This window comes from Aulonocara sp. 'chitande type north' Nkhata Bay, linkage group LG17 (genome assembly GCF_057382095.1).
Source record: "Aulonocara sp. 'chitande type north' Nkhata Bay isolate Kocher_YH1m ecotype deep benthic linkage group LG17, A_spYH_male_GT1.1, whole genome shotgun sequence".
NCBI classification, from domain to species: domain Eukaryota; kingdom Metazoa; phylum Chordata; class Actinopteri; order Cichliformes; family Cichlidae; genus Aulonocara; species Aulonocara sp. 'chitande type north' Nkhata Bay.
In genome coordinates this window covers 31,159,407-31,178,605 of record NC_141360.1, presented here as the reverse complement: position 1 = coordinate 31,178,605, position 19,199 = coordinate 31,159,407, and the positions used below count along the sequence as shown (strand labels likewise).

The 19,199-nt window shown below is 40.7% G+C and overlaps 1 protein-coding gene across 1 annotated transcript in view; it reads right to left on the bottom strand.

Annotated features, from left to right (window-relative positions):
- The window catches only part of plxna4 (plexin A4), a 247,681-nt gene that overhangs the window by 57,521 nt on the left and 170,961 nt on the right, over window positions 1-19,199 (bottom strand). The window contains exons 6-11 of the mRNA XM_086269973.1: window positions 18,029-18,152; window positions 14,628-14,781; window positions 12,301-12,400; window positions 11,619-11,733; window positions 1,474-1,674; window positions 530-626 (exon numbers count right to left, since the gene is read on the bottom strand). Of these exons, the coding sequence (XP_086126099.1) occupies window positions 530-626; window positions 1,474-1,674; window positions 11,619-11,733; window positions 12,301-12,400; window positions 14,628-14,781; window positions 18,029-18,152 (791 nt within the window). The remainder of the gene's footprint in view (window positions 1-529; window positions 627-1,473; window positions 1,675-11,618; window positions 11,734-12,300; window positions 12,401-14,627; window positions 14,782-18,028; window positions 18,153-19,199) is intronic.

Sequence of the window (19,199 nt, the reverse complement as noted above, 5' to 3'; positions counted from 1 at the left end):
AAATAAAGGAGAGAGGCAGTGGAGACGGAGACTGAAAGATTGCCAAACTCATAGAGAGGTGTCAAAATAATAGAAACAGCAGAATTGGGGGACATTATGTTTGAACGGTAGTGAGAAAACTAAATTTAGAGAGTTTGAAAAAAGACAAAAAGACAACAGTGATGTGCTGGACAGGCAGACGGGGAGACAAAACGAAAGCGTATGAGAGGATGTGGTAAAGTTAACCACTACATGGCAACATCAGGGAATGGATGCTGCACCTCAGCACACCACCCGCCTGTTGCCATGGAGATGGGCTCCAAGGGCAACAATGGGGAAGCAGCAGCTTTGGAGTGTGTCTATGTGTGCATGCACATGTGTGTTTAAGTGAGTTTGTAAGAGACTGTGAACTCAATATGTTCTTCTATGATACTACGAGAAATATGGAAAGAGCTGATATGCGTGTGCGTGTGTCCGTGTGTGGATGTGCATGTATGCACATGTGTGTGCCTGTGCCTACACAGATGCTCATGCATCTGTGCATGCTTACCTTTGTTGTGGGCGGGGTTGTCGATGCTGAAATCTCCGTTCCAGATGACGGTCAGCTCCACGGGAAGACTGCTCATCTCCATCCCATCATAGAAATACTATCACCATAGCAACCAGAGAGGGAAGGAAGAGACATGGGAAAAGCAAATGAGAGATACAAAGTCTTAACTGTTTCTCTCTAAGTTTGAAAAAGCCTGTGGTATCAAAATACTTTTTTGAAAATGCAAAAATCCATCCTCAACAGGTTGCTGTACACATGTGCACACGCGCGCACAGTGAAAATACACACACAAACTCAAACACACATGCTTTAAACTCACAAACGCACACTATACACACCAGCGAGCATTGAGAGATTATTTGTCATTTGGTTCTGTAACACTAGCAGAATGGAGGGTTGGTGCAGGAATCATCATTTTCTGCTAAATTACAGTTTCCCTCCTTCACAGCTCAATCAAAGTACAATATTTGGAATGTGCAGTGATTATGCGCACAAATCCCACAGTCATCTTTACTGACATACACACTTCGAGTGATGAAGATAGACAGGAAGATGGGATGTTATTGTATCAACAGACAATTAGCATCAAGACCAGCATAAAGCCTTTTTCATGCTCATCCTTCGTTCCTGTCAATGCATTATTCAGTCAGTGAATGGAGAATCATTGCAGCTAGAGACAAAGTTAGGCACTTATCTCATCTACCACCTGTCTAGCTGGAAGACCAAAAATCCCTCAGCTGGAATCAGTGTGTGCATGTGGCTGTATGTGAAGGAGAGAGATTGCAAAAACATCTTTTATAGGTAATCTAACTTTTATAGAAAAAGTTTGCAGACATGGGCCATCTGTACAAAGATAGGTGTAGGTGGGTGGTGGTCAAGGATAATATGTCACACAAGCTGCGACACTGAAAACACACAGACACCCACAGACAGACTCTTCTCACCGATGTGTTTTGACACTGCACCGAGGAGCTGTTGAAGCGCAGGGCAGGAACCCGGTGCTCGTTTCCTTGGATGGTGAGCAAACACTCGTAACCCCTCTGTCCAGACTGTGGCTGAGGAAGGTTTTTAGCCCGTAGGGTGATGGGCTTCACCACATTGACAGGCACCAGTATCCTTTCTGCAGGCAGCAACTGGGGACACCCCTGGAGGCAAAGCAGCAGAGAAACAAGAAAGGTGGTCAGTGGGTCTAATGCCAAATTGCAAATAAAACCTCATTACTCAAAGAGATCCAACAGTGTCGCTGTTGAGCTTTTGCTTAAGTAAGCCTTTTGTATATTTTTGATTCAAATGCATTCTCCACTTCACTGTTGTTAGAAGTGCAGTTGATTTCTGCAGTGTAAGCACTGTCTTAAAGTGACTTGCACTTCATTTAATCCACAGACCATATGAAAGATGAATGAAAGCTTTTTAAAAACATGGATTCACAAGTAAGAGAAACACGCCTGCTAATTAATAACCAGTAAAATCCTAAAATATCTGTCAGCAAAACTGAAAGAGAAGGATATCTCTTTTGTCAAATTATCCCATTAAACATTCTTCAAAAAGGAACCGAGACCACAAACACAGTGCACAGGTCCATCAACTTCAATTAGCAAACACCAACAAGTTATAGCTGGCTGTGTTGAGACACCTGCCAATCAAAATCCCTCAACTCCCATATCTGGATGAAAAGTGCAAATGCATAGGCTAGCTACCCACAGAGACCAAAATAGTTTTTTGGTCTCTGTTTTAATGTAACTTTTGTAAAGGTTTTGGAGTGAAAGTCGTTTTTTTTTTTGTCCTTTTGGTTCTCTTGATATTCCCAGTAAGATGTGTCACTCTTTCCCATCATTGGGGTCAAATGCAGCACTGATCTCCTGCAAGGCTAGCCCAGTCTTGCTTATAGGACTGTTTTTTGCAAAAAAAAGTTCATACCTATGCTGTTTTTCATGATGTGAATAAAAAGAAAACAATTTAAATCGGTTTAATTTTTTTATTAGGCAGTAAGGAAAGTTGCTGCTTGCATCAGGGCATTTCCTAAAATCTGACTAACACACAATGAGCTGCAAATTCACAGAGACATTCACACTTATCATTTATCTCACTAGATAGCATACCACCTAACAGTACTTCACAAACATTAGTTTAATTTAATGACACTTCAGTATATTTTCAGTGTTTAGTGCTTTTATTTGTTCGATTTTCTGTTGAGTAGAGGTCAGCTGTGTTTCCTACAGGCCCGTGGCCTGCTCACATTCAACGAGTGAAGGTCAATAGGTACTCTAATGTCATTACCCACAGGAGAGGAGCATTAATGATATAACAAAAAAGGTACTTATTCTGATAGACTATGAGCTCTGAGTTTGAATTTGTGCATTTCCTTTTCAAAATCTAGGGTCTGCTGTGGAAAATTTGTGATTTTTTTCTGTGATACTTGTGCCCATGTTAGGTGAAAAAAAATAACAGAGAAAGGGGAAGACCAAGACAGAGGTAAAAGTCACTTAGCAATTGGAGGTCTAAAATTAACAGCCAATCCATTCAGGTGTGACTAGCGGGTTAAATATAGAGCACCTATGACTCGCCTGAAGGATGAAGAGGAGAAAAAGAGAACAGGTGAGGAGAGGGGAAGGGGTGGACAGAAAAGGAAAGGCAAAGACCACAGAGGATAACTGAAACAAAAAGCATTATCAGGAGAACAGGAAAGTGACTGACAACCAGAAGTTAAAGGTAAAATGGGTGGTAAAGCAGGGTAAAGAGAGAAAATGAAGAACAGCGCTTCCCTAAGTACTATTTTCTCTGAAGGGTAGTTGAAATAGAGAGAAAGAGATGGCAAAATTGGTCAAATGAAGGAGAAGAACAACAAAAGAACACAGCAATGGGGGGAAAAAAACACCGTTAAGTGTATGTGACAGGACGGGCTTTAGCATGTCAAAGAAGGAGAAGAAAAGACGGTAAAAAGAGGGAGAGCAGATAAGGTGAGCCCCCACGCGGATGGAGCTGGGGGGAGTGAAGCATAGCGCACGTTGAACCGGGTGATAACACTTGTTTGAAGTTCATTAAAAGCCACTTGATTGGGTTAGGCTAAGTGAGTGACTGACTGGATAGCTGTGTGGTGAGAGAGGGGAACGCTCTGTGACACTATTCACAAAGTCATTATAGATAAATGACACACAGGGTGAGGGAGTTCAGCAGTGAAGGAGAGGAAGGAAGTTGCGGTGCATGCGTGTTTGCTCTTCCAAATCTCATTTTCCTAAGAACGAAGGGTCATATTTGGTGAATGAAAATGAGTGGGAGAGCAAAGAGAGATGCAATCCATTTTTAATCATGTCTCTTCCAGTTAATACACTTGAACAATGGGGGACAATGAATTTGATCTGGTTTGTGGAAATGAAGGCATGGAAAGCACCCGAGTATGACTTAACACAGGGACTTATGCTGAATTTTCAAGACACAGATGAACAGTGATAGCCGCATATGATGACGAGGAGACAGGATTTCACACACGCAAACATCACAGGAAATAGATGCATGCATGCAAGCGCAGTTAAATTGCACCGTGGTGTTTGAGATGAGCAAAATTCCCCTTCTTTTGCACATGCGTGTAGACTAAGGTTAACAGAAATTTTACTGTATGTACAAAAACAAAATCACATTACAGTATAAAATGAATGTCATCAACTAAAAATGTTATGGACTGAACTAGTTTTCCACTTTAGTAGAATGGTTAAATTGCATTTTGATCAAAAATATGCATTGCTGCTGAAAAGACTGAAAAACTTTAATGTCTTTGCCAGACATTAAAACATTGTTGAAATCTGGATAAAACATTAAAGGTGAAAATCTATCCTTTCAGATTGATGAAAAGATTAGAAGAAAATGTCTCTTTACATTAAAAGTTGGTTGAAAAGGACTTGCTTCTGCAAAATCATTACATAATCAGCAGATTCAAACCTGTAATGTGAGCCTTGGTCTAGAGGCTCATGCATACAAGCTCACCGCACTGCACTATATAATAAAAAGTTGACCAACCACTCTTTCACACAGGTATCCAGGTCACTAAAGGTTCTTATCCATATCAGATATTATGATATCATAATTGCCTTAAAGTCAATGAGCCAAAATAACCGAGTATAGGACATATAAGTGTATTTATACACATATAACACTTGAAGAAGCACTTTATTTTCATTTTGTGAAAACAAAATCAAATTAATTTCCTCAAAAGTTGAATATTATGATACAGATGATACACCGTGATGTCATTACACTGTCTGGCAACCAGCTAACAACAGCCTAATATGAAATTTATAGTAGTATAGCAGAATAGGACCCGAGCATAGCAGAAAACTCATAAAAAATTGACTAATTGCTATATTTCATTACATTTTCTCAATGCGATGAAGTATAGTACATCTGTTTGCCAACAGCACAGACTGGAGGTTGTGTGACTCTCAAACAAATGTAGATTTTTTTCCTTTTTTTAAAGTGACATAATGGAAATGGTGGAAAAAGAAGAAAATAGTCTCTGTGGAGGTTGAAATCTTTCGAAGTTGACTTTCCACATTACAATACAGGGAGTGCAGAATTATTAGGCAAATGAGTATTTTGTCCACTTCATCCTCTTCATGCATGTTGTCTTACTCCAAGCTGTATAGGCTCAAAAGCCTACTACCAATTAAGCATATTAGGTGATGTGCATCTCTGTAATGAGAAGGGGTGTGGTCTAATGACATCAACACCCTATATCGGGTGTGCATAATTATTAGGCAACGTCCTTTCCTTTGGCAAAATGGGTCAAAAGAAGGACTTGACAGGCTCAGAAAAGTCAAAAATAGTGAGATATCTTGCAGAGGGATGCAGCAGTCTCAAAATTGCAAAGCTTCTGAAGCGTGATCATCGAACAATCAAGCGTTTCATTCAAAATAGTCAACAGGGTTGCAAGAAGCGTGTGGAAAAACCAAGGCGCAAAATAACTGCCCATGAACTGAGAAAAGTCAAGCGTGCAGCTGCCAAGATGCCACTTGCCACCAGTTTGGCCATATTTCAGAGCTGCAACATCACTGGAGTGTCCAAAAGCACAAGGTGTGCAATACTCAGAGACATGGCCAAGGTAAGAAACGCTGAAAGACGACCACCACTGAACAAGACACACAAGCTGAGACGTCAAGACTGGGCCAAGAAATATCTCAAGACTGATTTTTCTAAGGTTTTATGGACTGATGAAATGAGAGTGAGTCTTGATGGGCCAGATGGATGGGCCCGTGGCTGGATTGGTAAAGGGCAGAGAGCTCCAGTCCGACTCAGACGCCAGCAAGGTGGAGGTGGAGTACTGGTTTGGGCTGGTATCATCAAAGATGAGCTTGTGGGGCCTTTTCGGGTTGAGGATGGAGTCAAGCTCAACTCCCAGTCCTACTGCCAGTTCCTGGAAGACACCTTCTTCAAGCAGTGGTACAGGAAGAAGTCTGCATCCTTCAAGAAAAACATGATTTTCATGCAGGACAATGCTCCATCACACGCGTCCAAGTACTCCACATTGCTGCACGCAATGTTGATGGTGAACAGATCAAAACACTGACAGAATCCATGGATGGCAGGCTTTTGAGTGTCCTTGCAAAGAAAGGTGGCTTTTTTTTGTCGCTGATTTGTTTTTGTTTTGTTTTTGAATGTCAGAAACGTATATTTGTGAATGTGGAGATGTTATATTGGTTTCACTGGTAAAAATAAATAATTGAAATGGGTATATATTTGTTTTTTGTTAAGTTGCCTAATAATTATGCACAGTAATAGTCACCTGCACACACAGATATCCCCCTAAAATAGCTAAAACTAAAAACAAACCAAAAACTACCACCACAAACATTCAGCTTTGATATTAATGAGTTTTTTGGGTTCATTGAGAACATGGTTGTTGTTCAATAATAAAATTATTCCTCAAAAATACAACTTGCCTAATAATTCTGCACTCCCTGTATAACCTCACAACCAAGCCCTGTATTCTTTGAGAGATTTGTGAGGTATCATTCATCGTGTATGTTGAAGTCAAAAAAACCTCCCTAACCACCTTTAAATAAACATCATATTTTGTGACAGAAGAGATAAACATGAAAAAGGAGAAATACATAAATCTCGCTTAAATACCGATTATAAATGCACCATGCGGAAGTGAAATTACAACCGAGGCAGTGTGTATAATGGTGGTAGTCTGTGTTTTTTGCTACTTAGCTCTAATTTTTCATATTTGTATGTACACATACACACTCAGACACACTTGTATAACAGTACGATCACTGCCAGCTCTTCCTGAGGCCAAGTGGGCTTTTATTGGTTTGGACAAACACATGCATATCCCCTAGCTGGCTAGAGATGCTCATGCTGCTGGCAGTGATGCTTGCTGTTGCTGTTGAGATTTATGTCAGTGTTAGGTAGGTTTAATGTCTGTGTATTTATTGTTTCCTTGTCTAGCTCAATGACTGAGGTGCACCAAATAGCAGGGGAGGAAATGCAGATTCACAGACAAATACATTCATACATATAAACACATACAAATCATAAATGGCAGACAATGACAGAAAACTTTGCACTCTTTCAAAGCCGTACCTATAAGTGGGGTTCGAATTACAGGTTCCATGAAAGAAGAAAGGAAATCAGTAGTTATTTTACTCAGATTCCCACTGCAATCCAATAAATCAGGGGTTAAATTAATTTGTGGCGCTCGCATAATTTACAAATTACACTAACTAAATGCAAAGGAAGCTTTTCCAGTGGCTCAGAATAATTATTTCCAGTTTTCTAGTTCCCCGTGAAAACTACTGACAGCATGTTAAATGGATTATTTAGAACAACAGGAAAACAATTTCTGGAAAGAGATGTTGCTGTTGTTTTTCCTAAATTTAATTACGTGAACATATTGTGTATTTGTGGGGATCTTAAAATCCAGGACATATTTCACTGAAAATATCTGCATGTGTAGAGACAAGTAGAAGTTTTTGGAGGGCTTTTTTTTTTTTTTTTTTTTTTTAAAGGGGGAATATTAAAGTGGGAGAGATGGGAACTACAAACTACACTTTGATGTGGATTGAACTAGCTGCTTAACTGTATGTGTTTTACTTTATGTGTCTGTCGGTGCGCGTGTGGTGCCGGGAGCTTCACTGACACTCTTTCAGTCATGTAATCAAACACTTGCAGTAAATCACTAAGGAGAGTATCTGTCAATAGCATGACTCATCATAACAACATAATAAGCTAAGACGTTTGAAAAAAGTCGGCGCCTCTCCCCACAAATATGTAATAACTCTTCATTCTTCCCGTCTCCATCGCCGCCTCGATGTTTTCTTTAACCTCACCTCTGATTCTCAGTAATGCTTTTTCCCTCCTTCATTTCTATCTCTCTAAACGCATCCTGTGCTGTTTGATCTATCTCACTGACCCTTCTCATTTCTCTTATCAACTCTCTCGCTGATTGCCCTCCCTCTTTTCTGACTCCTTTTCTTCTTTGGGACCTACTTAGATCTGATAATTAGAGCCTCGTGGGAGGTGTGGATGGGTGGAGATAGGGAAAGTGACAGAGAGTAGGAAGCAGAATGGGAGCTGTGAATGTAAAAGCCCTTGGCATAGTTTGAAGCTAAGGAGGGAGGGAGACTGAGAGAGAGACAGAAAGAGAGAGAGACAGACATAATTATAGAAGTGCAAGGTGTGAAGATGAAGAGGATCTTAAGTTTTTATACATGCGCGCACACACTTAGTGGTTACCAAGAGCTCCCCTTAACAAGCCTCTGTTTTATCATATCCAACAGAGCCTCGGGCAAAGACACTCTCCACGTTCTCTGCTCTTCACTCGTTTCTCATCCCTGTTTTTATCCCACCATCCATTCCTTCATTGCCTTAAGGTTTTCCCAAATAACTGGTTCCTTTTTTCCCCTACTATATCTGTTATTTTTTCCTCCTCTCTGCATTTGCATCCATTTGTTTTTAAGAACTGTTAGGATTTATTAAAATGTGTTTTTTCATCATTTTCCAGGTTATGAAAACATTCAACTCAATAAACCAAATGTTCATATTTCAGAATACAGAAGCAGCACTGAAGCACATCCCACAGAGGAATAAAAAACAAGTAATCAGGGCTTCATCCAAACCACTTTGTTTCATCATTAACAACAAAAAACTAAAGTTAGTTAAGTTATAATGTTGATTGTAAAAAACAACAATGAAAATAAGGTAAAGTACGTACATGTATAACTATGGTAGGAAGACTAACTTCATCTGTCAGCCCAGATCTTAAAACACATTGTTGGTAATCATTTCTCTGTTTGCCATTTCCGAATAAATTTCCCTAACTTCAGGGGTTTGTTTAAAGCCTCTATGATCATCTGACTGCTTCTGTTTCTTGTTATTGTGCCTTTTTTATTCCCGTATTTTTCAGATCTTACCTCTTTAAACTTTCACTTTCAGCGCCTTTCTGTAATTTTCTTTTCAACTTTGTTTCATTTGCTTTCATTCTCGATTTTCACATATCCATTTTTCCTCTTTTCTCTGCAAATGCTCAAACTGGTCCTCAACAGTCAGTGCGTGTGCATGGCATTGATTTGTCCATGAATTGAACCAAAGCACCTCGCGCTACCATTTCTGTCTAATATTGGCAACTAATAGCTATTACAATTGGCATTTAGGTTCTTTAATAACATTATCCTGATCACTTGATCAATAATTTCCTAGTAAATAAAGTCTACGGCATTGATCACGCAGTCAAGAAGCAAATAATCAAACAACAAAGGACAAGGATGCTTTATGTGCCAGGAGATAGTGATACATCTTTGGTAACATTAATATTTGTGTGTTTTTTGCATCTTCCTACCAACTGAATATATTAGGGTAAGGTTTGGCAGAGACTCAGGATATGAACATGCTGTGTTATAGACGGAGGAAGAAGAGGGGGAAATATCCCCCTGTGGTTTTCATCAGACAAAGAGAACAGGAAGTGTCCCCAGTTTCATCAGTGTCTTTAGGTGAGACCATGTGTGAATTAGGGAGGAGAGATGAAACAGAGCTAAATATGTAGGAAAACAAATATTGTTCACTGGGTAAACACAACCTATTCACATCAATGCTGCAGAGGTTGGAAATGACTGTTGGCTCTTTCTACAGTGAAACTGAATGAAGCTGCAAGCACGTCCTTTGTCACTGAGACTCATCAGAATGATGGCTAAGTCCTTGACATGTGTGGAGGGTAAACAGGGACACGCCCTTAGTTAATGTGCCAACAGGCAAATGTCTGATCCGTGTGCCCATATCATTGCTGGCATGAATAAAAAGGCATTCACCGTACACCCAGGCTGGGCTTTAACGCTGTCCTCCGATGCATACTAACAACAAGCTCAACCAGTAGGGAGATTTGCCTGGCTCGATCATTAGCATAGAGTTAGGGGATTATTCAGATCACTTCCTGAAATCCCCTAATTGTAATAGTACACAAAAATTCATGTGCTGCAGTAAGAGGCCATCCCGTTTCAGAGCAAAGTTGACTTGATGCCTTTTGTGAAATCTGAAAAATCTTCTATGGCTGTATGTGAGTGTGCATGCTATCAAGCTTGTAGAACTGTGTGTCTGTTAATTCAAAAAGCCCACCAAAAGGCCAGCAGAAAAAAAACATGACCCTGGATTTGAGGGGTTAATTAAAAGCAAATTAAAAGCAAATTAAAAGTCATTAAGCCTGCAAAACACCTGTCTTTTTTGAAACAACATGTCAAAAAAAAGGATGTCATTAATGTGCTAATACCAAAATCCGCCTTGCTTTATTTATGGTTTTCTTTTAGTCAGCAACACAATAGGAGAGGATTCACGCGTTATTATCCAGAGTCAATATTGACCACCGGCGCCTGAGCTAATTGGAAAAGTAAACCTGCAAAGACTCACGCTTGGGCCTAACTAAGCAGAAGGTTCAAAAGGATAATGGAAACGGTGGAAAAAGAAAATAATATCGTCTGAGCAGGTTGAATGGCTCGGGGGAAACACGGGTGGAATAACACAATCGAGAGCAGACTGCTCATCAAAGGAGACAATCTGGCTAAGCTTGTCCCTGCCCGTCGTGCGGCGTCTGCCAACCTAGACATGAGCACTAGTGATCTTCATCATAGCTCACCTCAGGCTAAGATTAACAGGCCACTCACTCCCTGTAAAACCCTCCCCCTGAAAGCCACTGCGAATTGTCAGCAAACAGACAGGCCAAAGACAGCCACACACTGTATATACACATAAAAATACAGAGAAATGCAGATACCCGTGGAATAATGTACCCACAGGCCCAAATCACGGGGACATCCCCTAAATTTCCTTTACCTCGCCGCTTTGCCCTAAAGGCTACTACTGCTGCAGCCACTCTAAATCAGCATGAAGCCTCTCTCTCACAGGATGGGGAGTGGCTGCTTTGGGGGCATTCACTGAATGTACCCCATCCAGTGAGTGGCTTGTCCTCTGCAGCAGAGCAGCCTAATTACAGTGGGTTCTGTTTCGAAGGGAATAGAACTGGCTGCCAATACTATTGATAATTCACACAGACTAAGCTGTCACAGGGAATAGGGTTGGGCAAGTGGAAATGACTCAGTTTTATTAGCTTCCACTGCCCTTTGATGTGCAGTCAAGAGTGAGACATGCCAAGAGGCTCATGCCAGATGGAAGCACTACAGCTGAAAGGTGTCTCAGTCCTTTTAACATAACTCTTTTTGCATGTAAAACCTCCACCGATGGCTATTAGTCTCACATAGCCAAACATTTCCCCTCAATTTATTTCACCATGTTTTATAACTTAGCTGGCTCAATACCCAGAGGCTGGACTGAAGCTGGGCAGCAGTAAAATCTGAGGATTTGTGGACAATGTCTTAACGGGATGTAATTTGACAGTCTTTAGATCTATAGACAGAAGTGATGCTAGAAAACATGGTCCCCCTTGAGAGCTGCTTAAACAACAATTCTGACAGCACATCTTTACAATCCCGCCTAGCACCGGCATCGTCTACCTTCTGGGTGCTACAATGTGTTTCAATACCTGAACAGGTTGAAAATAAAAACAAAAATCAATGCAAACTTTTAATCTCATGCTCGGTTTGGGACTCACCTCAGGCTTCTTCACTCGACCCTCCTGGAAGGAACATGTGCGAGGGTCATGGGTACAGTCATGTCTGTATTTACACCAGTGGCACTGGTAGGGACTACTCACACATGACAGACACCTACAAGGAGAGCATAGTTTTGAATTAGGACTAAGCAGCACCAAATGCACTGAAGTACAAAAGCTCAATGTAACAACTTCTGTGCACAAATGGATTCTGCACATAGTTTGTGGCAGCTTTTCAACAATATAGAGGAATTAGATTTGCAACAAAGTATCTGTTTTAAATGTACTGGACCTCACAGAGCACTTTTCTAGTTGTGCACTCAAAGCACTTTAGACAACATATCTCATTCACGTTGTCTACGTATATACACTTTCTACCAAACATTCCCACTACAATGAATGCATTGGGAGTAACCTGTGGTTATTGCCCAAAGATATTTTGGCAGCCAGACTGGGGCAGCCAAGGATTGAACCATGAACCTTTCAGTAAGAAGACGACTTGCTCTACTTCCTGAGCCAGAGCCACCCCAAAGGCCAAGGAAGCAAGACACAAACTAATTGCAAGTGCTGCATGCCTCGACTCTTTAGTTCGGCCCCCCAGATATTAATACAACATAACTTTGGCATTGTTTTATACACTCACTGAAGTGCAATTAGAAACTAATAGTAGACATAAACTTACGATTTGTGCACACTGCAATTGTAGAAAACAAAACTTGTATTTGCAAATGCCAGGCCGGTCTCTTTGGACTTGAGATAGAGCTGCACGATCTGGTGGTCACCTAGAGAAAACAGATTAAAGTCAAAATTAACGGTTTGATACACAGAGGTAGGAAGAAAGCTTTTGTACTCTGCTAACAAAACAAAGAAACACAAGACAAGGACAACAACAATGAGAACTAACAGAAGGAGGAATTGCCTTTGTTTCAGAACACGTTACTTGAAGCCGTTATTGACAGCTTCATTCAACTCTTCAAACAAGTAGGAGAAACAAAACAGTATTATAATGGTAATGTTAGAGTGTCACCGTTACTCTTTCAGCACAGGCAGGGGGTCGACACCACTTGTATGATAATCATTTCATTCGCTTATTCAAATATCATTTTACGACGTCGAGTTAGATGTCGTTTTAAAGAAAAAGAAAACGACTGCACTGCTAGGAGCTACAGGTGATCAGCTTGTTGCAATGGTAAAGGCAGTATGTCTTAGCAAAGAAAGAGAGTAGAAGAAGAGGGTTTTATTGGGTTAACTCTGCCTATTCCTGGCGTCTTACAAGAAACAAAAGTTGGCGCATATCCCTCGGGATGGACAATATTCCCCTGGAAAAGTCTTTGAGAGAGTCTTTGACAAGGTAAAGGAAGAAGAAGATGAAACGGAAAGTACGTGTGTGTTTGTGTGTGTCTGTTCGAGTGTGCGTGTCCATGAGCTTGCGCCTCATCTGTATTTGGTGTGTCCTTTTGTCTGGCACTAATGAAGGAGTTCATGTTTAATTCAACAGCCCATCCACACATCTAAATGCGCTCTCTCTCTTTCTAGACTACCTATGTGTCTCTCTCTCATCCTCGCTCTCTCTCTCTACCCAGGTCTCCTCACTTCCTTCCATGTTGCAACTCCTTCGTCTCCCTCGTGTCTGTCCCCCATCTCTCCAACAAAGGAGGAATCATTCATCAATCACAGTAAAGCACCACTGACAACGGATCTGTCCTAATTAGGCCACCTAAATGTTACCTTGAAGCCTGCTAACACTATCTCTCCCCGCCTCTCGTCACTTCATCCATCGCTCTCCCTTTTCCCTCTTTCAACTGAGCTTAGACTAATGAGTACTAGTAAAAATTGAAGATAAAAGACACGAACACTTGGAATGGTTTCCTCTCCCTAAAACAGGAAAACCATATGTTTGTGAGAGTGGAGGGTAACAAGCAGTTGGTAGGGAGAAATGTTGTATGGATCATTTGTGGATGACTCAGAGTACATATTTGCACATCAATGTTTGCATGACTGCAGCATTACCAGCTTTACATGTGACATAGCAAACATTGAACAAACGTTTTTTTTTTCTTCTTCAAATTCCCCAAAGCACCCCCAGGCTCCCTTTCAGCTATACATGTACATGTGTGCTGTCTGTCTGTGGATAACTTTATTGAAATGATTTCATATGTCTGTTAGGCACATATATGTGTGATTCTTCTGTTCTTGGAGCAATCGAGGAATAAAGAAAAACGCGAATGTGTATCTTTGCATTTGAATCCATTATATAAACAATGTAGAGACTACTTTTTTTGCACGACGCGCAAACAGTTGAAAAGATCTTCTTTAGAGCCTTTCCATCATAAATGGTAGCATTACAGCCGAATCCTAATATTTTTTGTTCTCTATTTCTTCTTTTAGAAAGAAAAATCAAGGGATGGCAATTTCATTATCTCAACACGAGGACACATAAGTGTTGGTGAAGGATCAACTGCCTGCAGACAGACCTTCCCAGATGGGAGTTTTCTCAATTAGAACAAGCTTGGCCACCCAAGAGAGAGAAGGACAGGGTTATCAAAAGAAAAACTCCATGTAAATGAAAACGATCAGTAAGGCAGTGGTACACAGGGAAACTGTCCACAGAGATTATATTATCTCTAGGCTACACGTTAGCTGAAATGCTGTAGTAAAACCACGCTGTGAAGTGTGATTTTCTGCTTTTTACACCGAGGTTAACTAGGGTCCCGTAACTCCCTCTAGAGCGTATTCATGTTAAGGTAGGCAAGAAGAAAAATCCCACATTCAGACAAATAACTAATGTTCATTCAATTACTAAACATATCCTAAGGCAGTGCTTCAAGGCCTGCTGAGTTACTGATGGCAATGAGAAAACAAAAATTCACAGAACACTCATTGCCCTAGGACAAGCATGCTTCTGACAGAAGGGAGAATATCCAGATGTGCATGTACCTGAGAGTCAATCAAGTCCTAATCTAATACGTGATGACTCCAGTCTTCTTCTTCTTCTTTTTTTTTTTTTACCTTTGTCAACGATTATTCGTGGCATTTCCTTTTCAGCGGGCGAGGAGCACTTTATCCGATTTCCCTCCACCAAGCCATTCATCTCAGCCAGGTTCTCAAATGTACAGTTGACACCTGCAGAGAGTTCTGGAACATTATGGGCTTCCAACACCAACTGCAGAAAGGGAAAGAAAAGTGATACAAGCCGTCAGATATGATAAAAGAGATTAAGGCCAGCTAAAGCTAACACATACATGACAGCACGAAAGCCAGTTTAAAACATACATGATGACTCATATCCAGGTGCATTTTATAGCTGCCCTGCGGTCTAAGATAAACAAGTGAGAGAAGATAAACAAGCCCTAAATGTAATTTTATGTCTGACACACATCTGTGAGAGCTTCACATTTTCAGATAAGACTGCTGAGCAGGGAACTCATGCAAGGTCACTGCAGAGTAAAGATCAATCAGCACAGTGGTCAGTGGCCAGAGGGGACACTGGGAGGGTTCTTGAACGAGGTGTCAGTTGCATATCCTGGCTGAATGTCCACACAACATGGACACCCTCTAATGCATTAAGACATAAAACTGAAATTAGTTCCATCTTAACAGGCTGTATCCAACTGCCAAGAGCACTGATACCTTTCTAGTCACCTTTCATTATGCCTTGTGGCATTGTATGAGCTACATTGATTTTTCAGTTCCACATTAAATTCCTGGCTGTCTGGCTCTTTGAGAACAAAAGGTGTTGTGGTATAAAATGTTTTGGAAAAGGTGAATAAAATGATAAAAACAGAAAACTCAAATCCAAAGTAAAACTCAAAGTGCAGGATGAACTATTAGTGAGAAGATGAAATAGTGAGAGTGCTGGCACGCAGGGTGCTGGACAGCAAGTGAAAAGAAGACTTTTGAAATAAAGAATGCAAATTCCTCCTCTTCATTTGAAAATGCTATGCAAGCTCTTTCAGCTTCTCAGGAAAAAAAGGCTTCAGGTGAACTAGTAACAGTGGGAGACAGAAAAAACAGACTTGGGGAGCAGATGGAGAGGGGTCAAGACTGAAATATACATACTGACGGAAAACTGTGTCTGCAAGGGGGCTTTGGTCTAGGCATTGATTTGAAGCATAGCCTATAGTAGTAGTAGTGTTGAAAGCTGCCTCAGCGCCAAAGAAGGGCTGACCTGAGCTGTTTTTATATTGCTATTTAATGGGTACTGGTGTGAATAGATACACAACATCCAGCATAAAGGTGGACACTGCATGACTTTTCTCTCTCTCACCTCCTTTATTTCTCGTCTTCTTTATTTATTTTTCCTTTTAAGAAGGAAAGGCGGACAGATGTAGAGTTCCCTCAATTACATTTAGAGCCGAGCCGCAGCAGTGATGCATGAGTATGGAAATAACATACTCATCTTTAATAGGAACAGCCGACAAATGCGCGCGCACAAATGACCTCCGGTAGTTTATAAAACACCATGCCTGACGCTGAATATGTGTTGGTGTTCATCTTAGATGGGTGAAAAATATCCTCGCTGCAGAGAGGATTTATTCAAATGCAGTCAACGCTACAGAGAAGACTGACTTAAACTTTATGTCTTCTTATGTTTATTATTAAGCAAGCTTTAAAGCAAACATGATTGTTTTATTTATGACCTTTTATGTCCAGAAGAGTGACATAAAAGTAAGATCTAAACTTAAGAGTACATTATTCCTGCATCACATCTGGCATATAAAAAAAAAAAATCTATGGAAATATCAACCATATAAGCAACAATTAGCTCTTAAAAGCCCAGATGCAATAGAGCAATTTCATTTTATAATAACTTCCACTCGCATTTCCTCTTGACTTGCTAACGTCTGCACCCATAGCATAGCAAAGCAATGTAGGGAGAAAATTAAGAAAATGAAAGAGAATTACGACATGTAAAAAGACTACATCCTCTGTGTGTGTGAAAAACTGCATGACACAGCTGTTCCATCTGTCCCTCTAGAAGCATAATAGTATTATAACGAGCACAACCCCTTCTTCCTCCAGTGTTGGCTGTGATCAGCCAGATATATTTATGATGACTTTTGAGGCAGATCCTAAAACTATTTGCTCAGAAAGTTATTTTCTGGAACTTCTGGAGCTTAGAAAATAATGGCTTCGTCTAGAGTAGGTCCAACTTCAGCGGTGATGTGTACCCGTTTCTGTCAAGAATTTCTAAGCCTTATCTTTCTCAACAAATATTTAAGAACAAAAAGGTCAAACAAAAGCCTTTGTCTGTTAGGCAGAAGCCCCTGGATGGGATATGTCTGGCAAAAGGTTAAACACTTGAAAGGCTTGAGCAACAACGCGCACGCACACACACACACACTCATAAATATCATTTTTGTGTTGCAGAGGAATTCTTCTTCTTCTTAAAAAAAAAAATGCAATCCGCACGTGACCCTTGATGCAATGGAGATCTTTCATGCTGATTGCACTTTATGAGTTAAAATTGCACCACCGTGTTAACCTCTGATGCTGGGTACAGTAAGGTAAGTGGAATATTTATACTATATAACACACAGTGTTACTGCAGTACTTTCTAGTAATGTCAAAGATGCTGACATTTAAAACATTAGCCTCTTGATCCTGTTCAAATCAAAGAAAAAAAAAGATTTTGTGTCGTGGTGAAAGCTGACACAGGGATACACCGAGATAGTTCGAGCGCTTGTGTTTCTCCAGTTTCTGCAGAGACATATTTTTGTTGCAATGGATCACAGCCTCTTTGCACACCAATCAATACACTTAAACAATAAAAACAATTCAGACCCTTTAAATCTGGCAGCTGTTTGAGAATGAAACATCCAGGGGGAAAAGTGGTGTATTTGGCTGCCAACAATCACAATAAACACAGCCGAGCTAAACTATACTCTGTCAATGATTGTTGACATTTGTTGGGAGACCATTTCGTTGGACGGGATTGTAAGTTGTGAGGTCGGGATTTGAGGAATGCCTGCTGGCAGTCAGTAAAATCATATAAAGCAGGATTACAGAGTTAAAACAAGCTACTAATCAGTATTTAGAGCGTAATTCCACCATATTACAAATTATGCTTGAGAGTGTGATTTTGTCAATCTGCCAGACAAGATATTCTCACCAGAAACTTATTCAATTATCCTCACTTTCTATTGCAATGTGGCTCCAGTAAAGCAAATGCACGTTTGGCTGCTAAAAATATTCCATATGCAGTCAGAGAAAGATATATTTAATTACTTCAATTTAAAATGTGACTAAATTTAATCTTCCAGGTGACACAAAGAGGAAACTGATGCCTGATAGTATAGGACATGTAACACACACAGGGAAAAAACACAAGGTTTGCGCATCTAAAGCCCCAAACAAGCCTTTGTTTCCATTTCAGGGTATCTGATTCAGTGAGTTTGTTTTCCACTCACCGTGACACTAAACTGGGACACGGAGATGTTGTTTGGATGGACACTGAGACGCACACACTGCTTGATGTCGGATGCAAAGCGCCGGGGCTCTGATGAGCGCTCACATTTCTCCTTTCTGGCACACCTGGAAAAAGAACAACAACAGGGAGTGTTATTCGTGGAGACAAATACACACATGCTTATTGGCATATGCATGCCTGCAGTAACCTGACCAGGGCTTACCCCTTTCCACCTGTTGGCATCTGGGAAAAAGAGAATGTCCCTCCCCCTCCCCGACAGTTGGTGCTATACACATTTATCATATTTCCTCTCTGGCAGCGTACCAGCCTCAGTGTTCAGTGAATGGAAGGCTGGTCACCACAGGGCTGGGAGCAGTTACATTTAAAACAATGGTTGCTCTATATGTGGAAGTGGAGACGGCCCATTGGGAAAGAGGTAGTAGTCCTCTTCTTTGCAAAGTCATCTTAATGACTGGCATTCATGGGCAGTGCCAAATGCAGGTGGATATGTGGATGTTGTTTGGGACGTGGGATAGATTACTTCTGTCTAATCCAGTAGAATACAGCGTTTTGGGGAGCTGGAGTACTGGACCATTTGTGGTGTAAGAGGAGTTTACTGACTCATGTTCCAAAAACAATCCCTTGATAGACTACAAGGTCATTTCCCATAGCTGGGCGATCTAAATGAGCTCGTAATTAAAGGAGTATGAGAAGCGCAACTGGTTCTCACCAAAACTGCTGCAATGGAAAGTTTTCACATTAAAAATTCCAGTAGAAGTGGCTGGGAAACACAATTATTTAAACTGTTGTTAAATATATGCTTAGCGAGAAATTCTAAAAAACAGCCCCAGACTGTAATATCACCTCAACCTTCTTCTCTACACAAACACCCACATGCTCTTGTTCTAATCGAATCCCCTCATAAACTTATTCAAGTTTAATCCCCTATTGATTCAGACAAAAACTTTCTGTGCAATTAACAACCTGGAAAATCCAGAGAGCGCCCTAAAACTCCTTTAGAGGAATAAAAGGCTGAAAAGAAAGAAAGAGGCCTTAATGAACGAATGAAAGAAAGACTTTCGAGGTGGTTGACGTCTGAGATACAGTAATACCTTATGCAGAAAGAGGCTTTTTTCTCCTGAATTGGACAGACAGAAGGAGGGTGGGTTTTG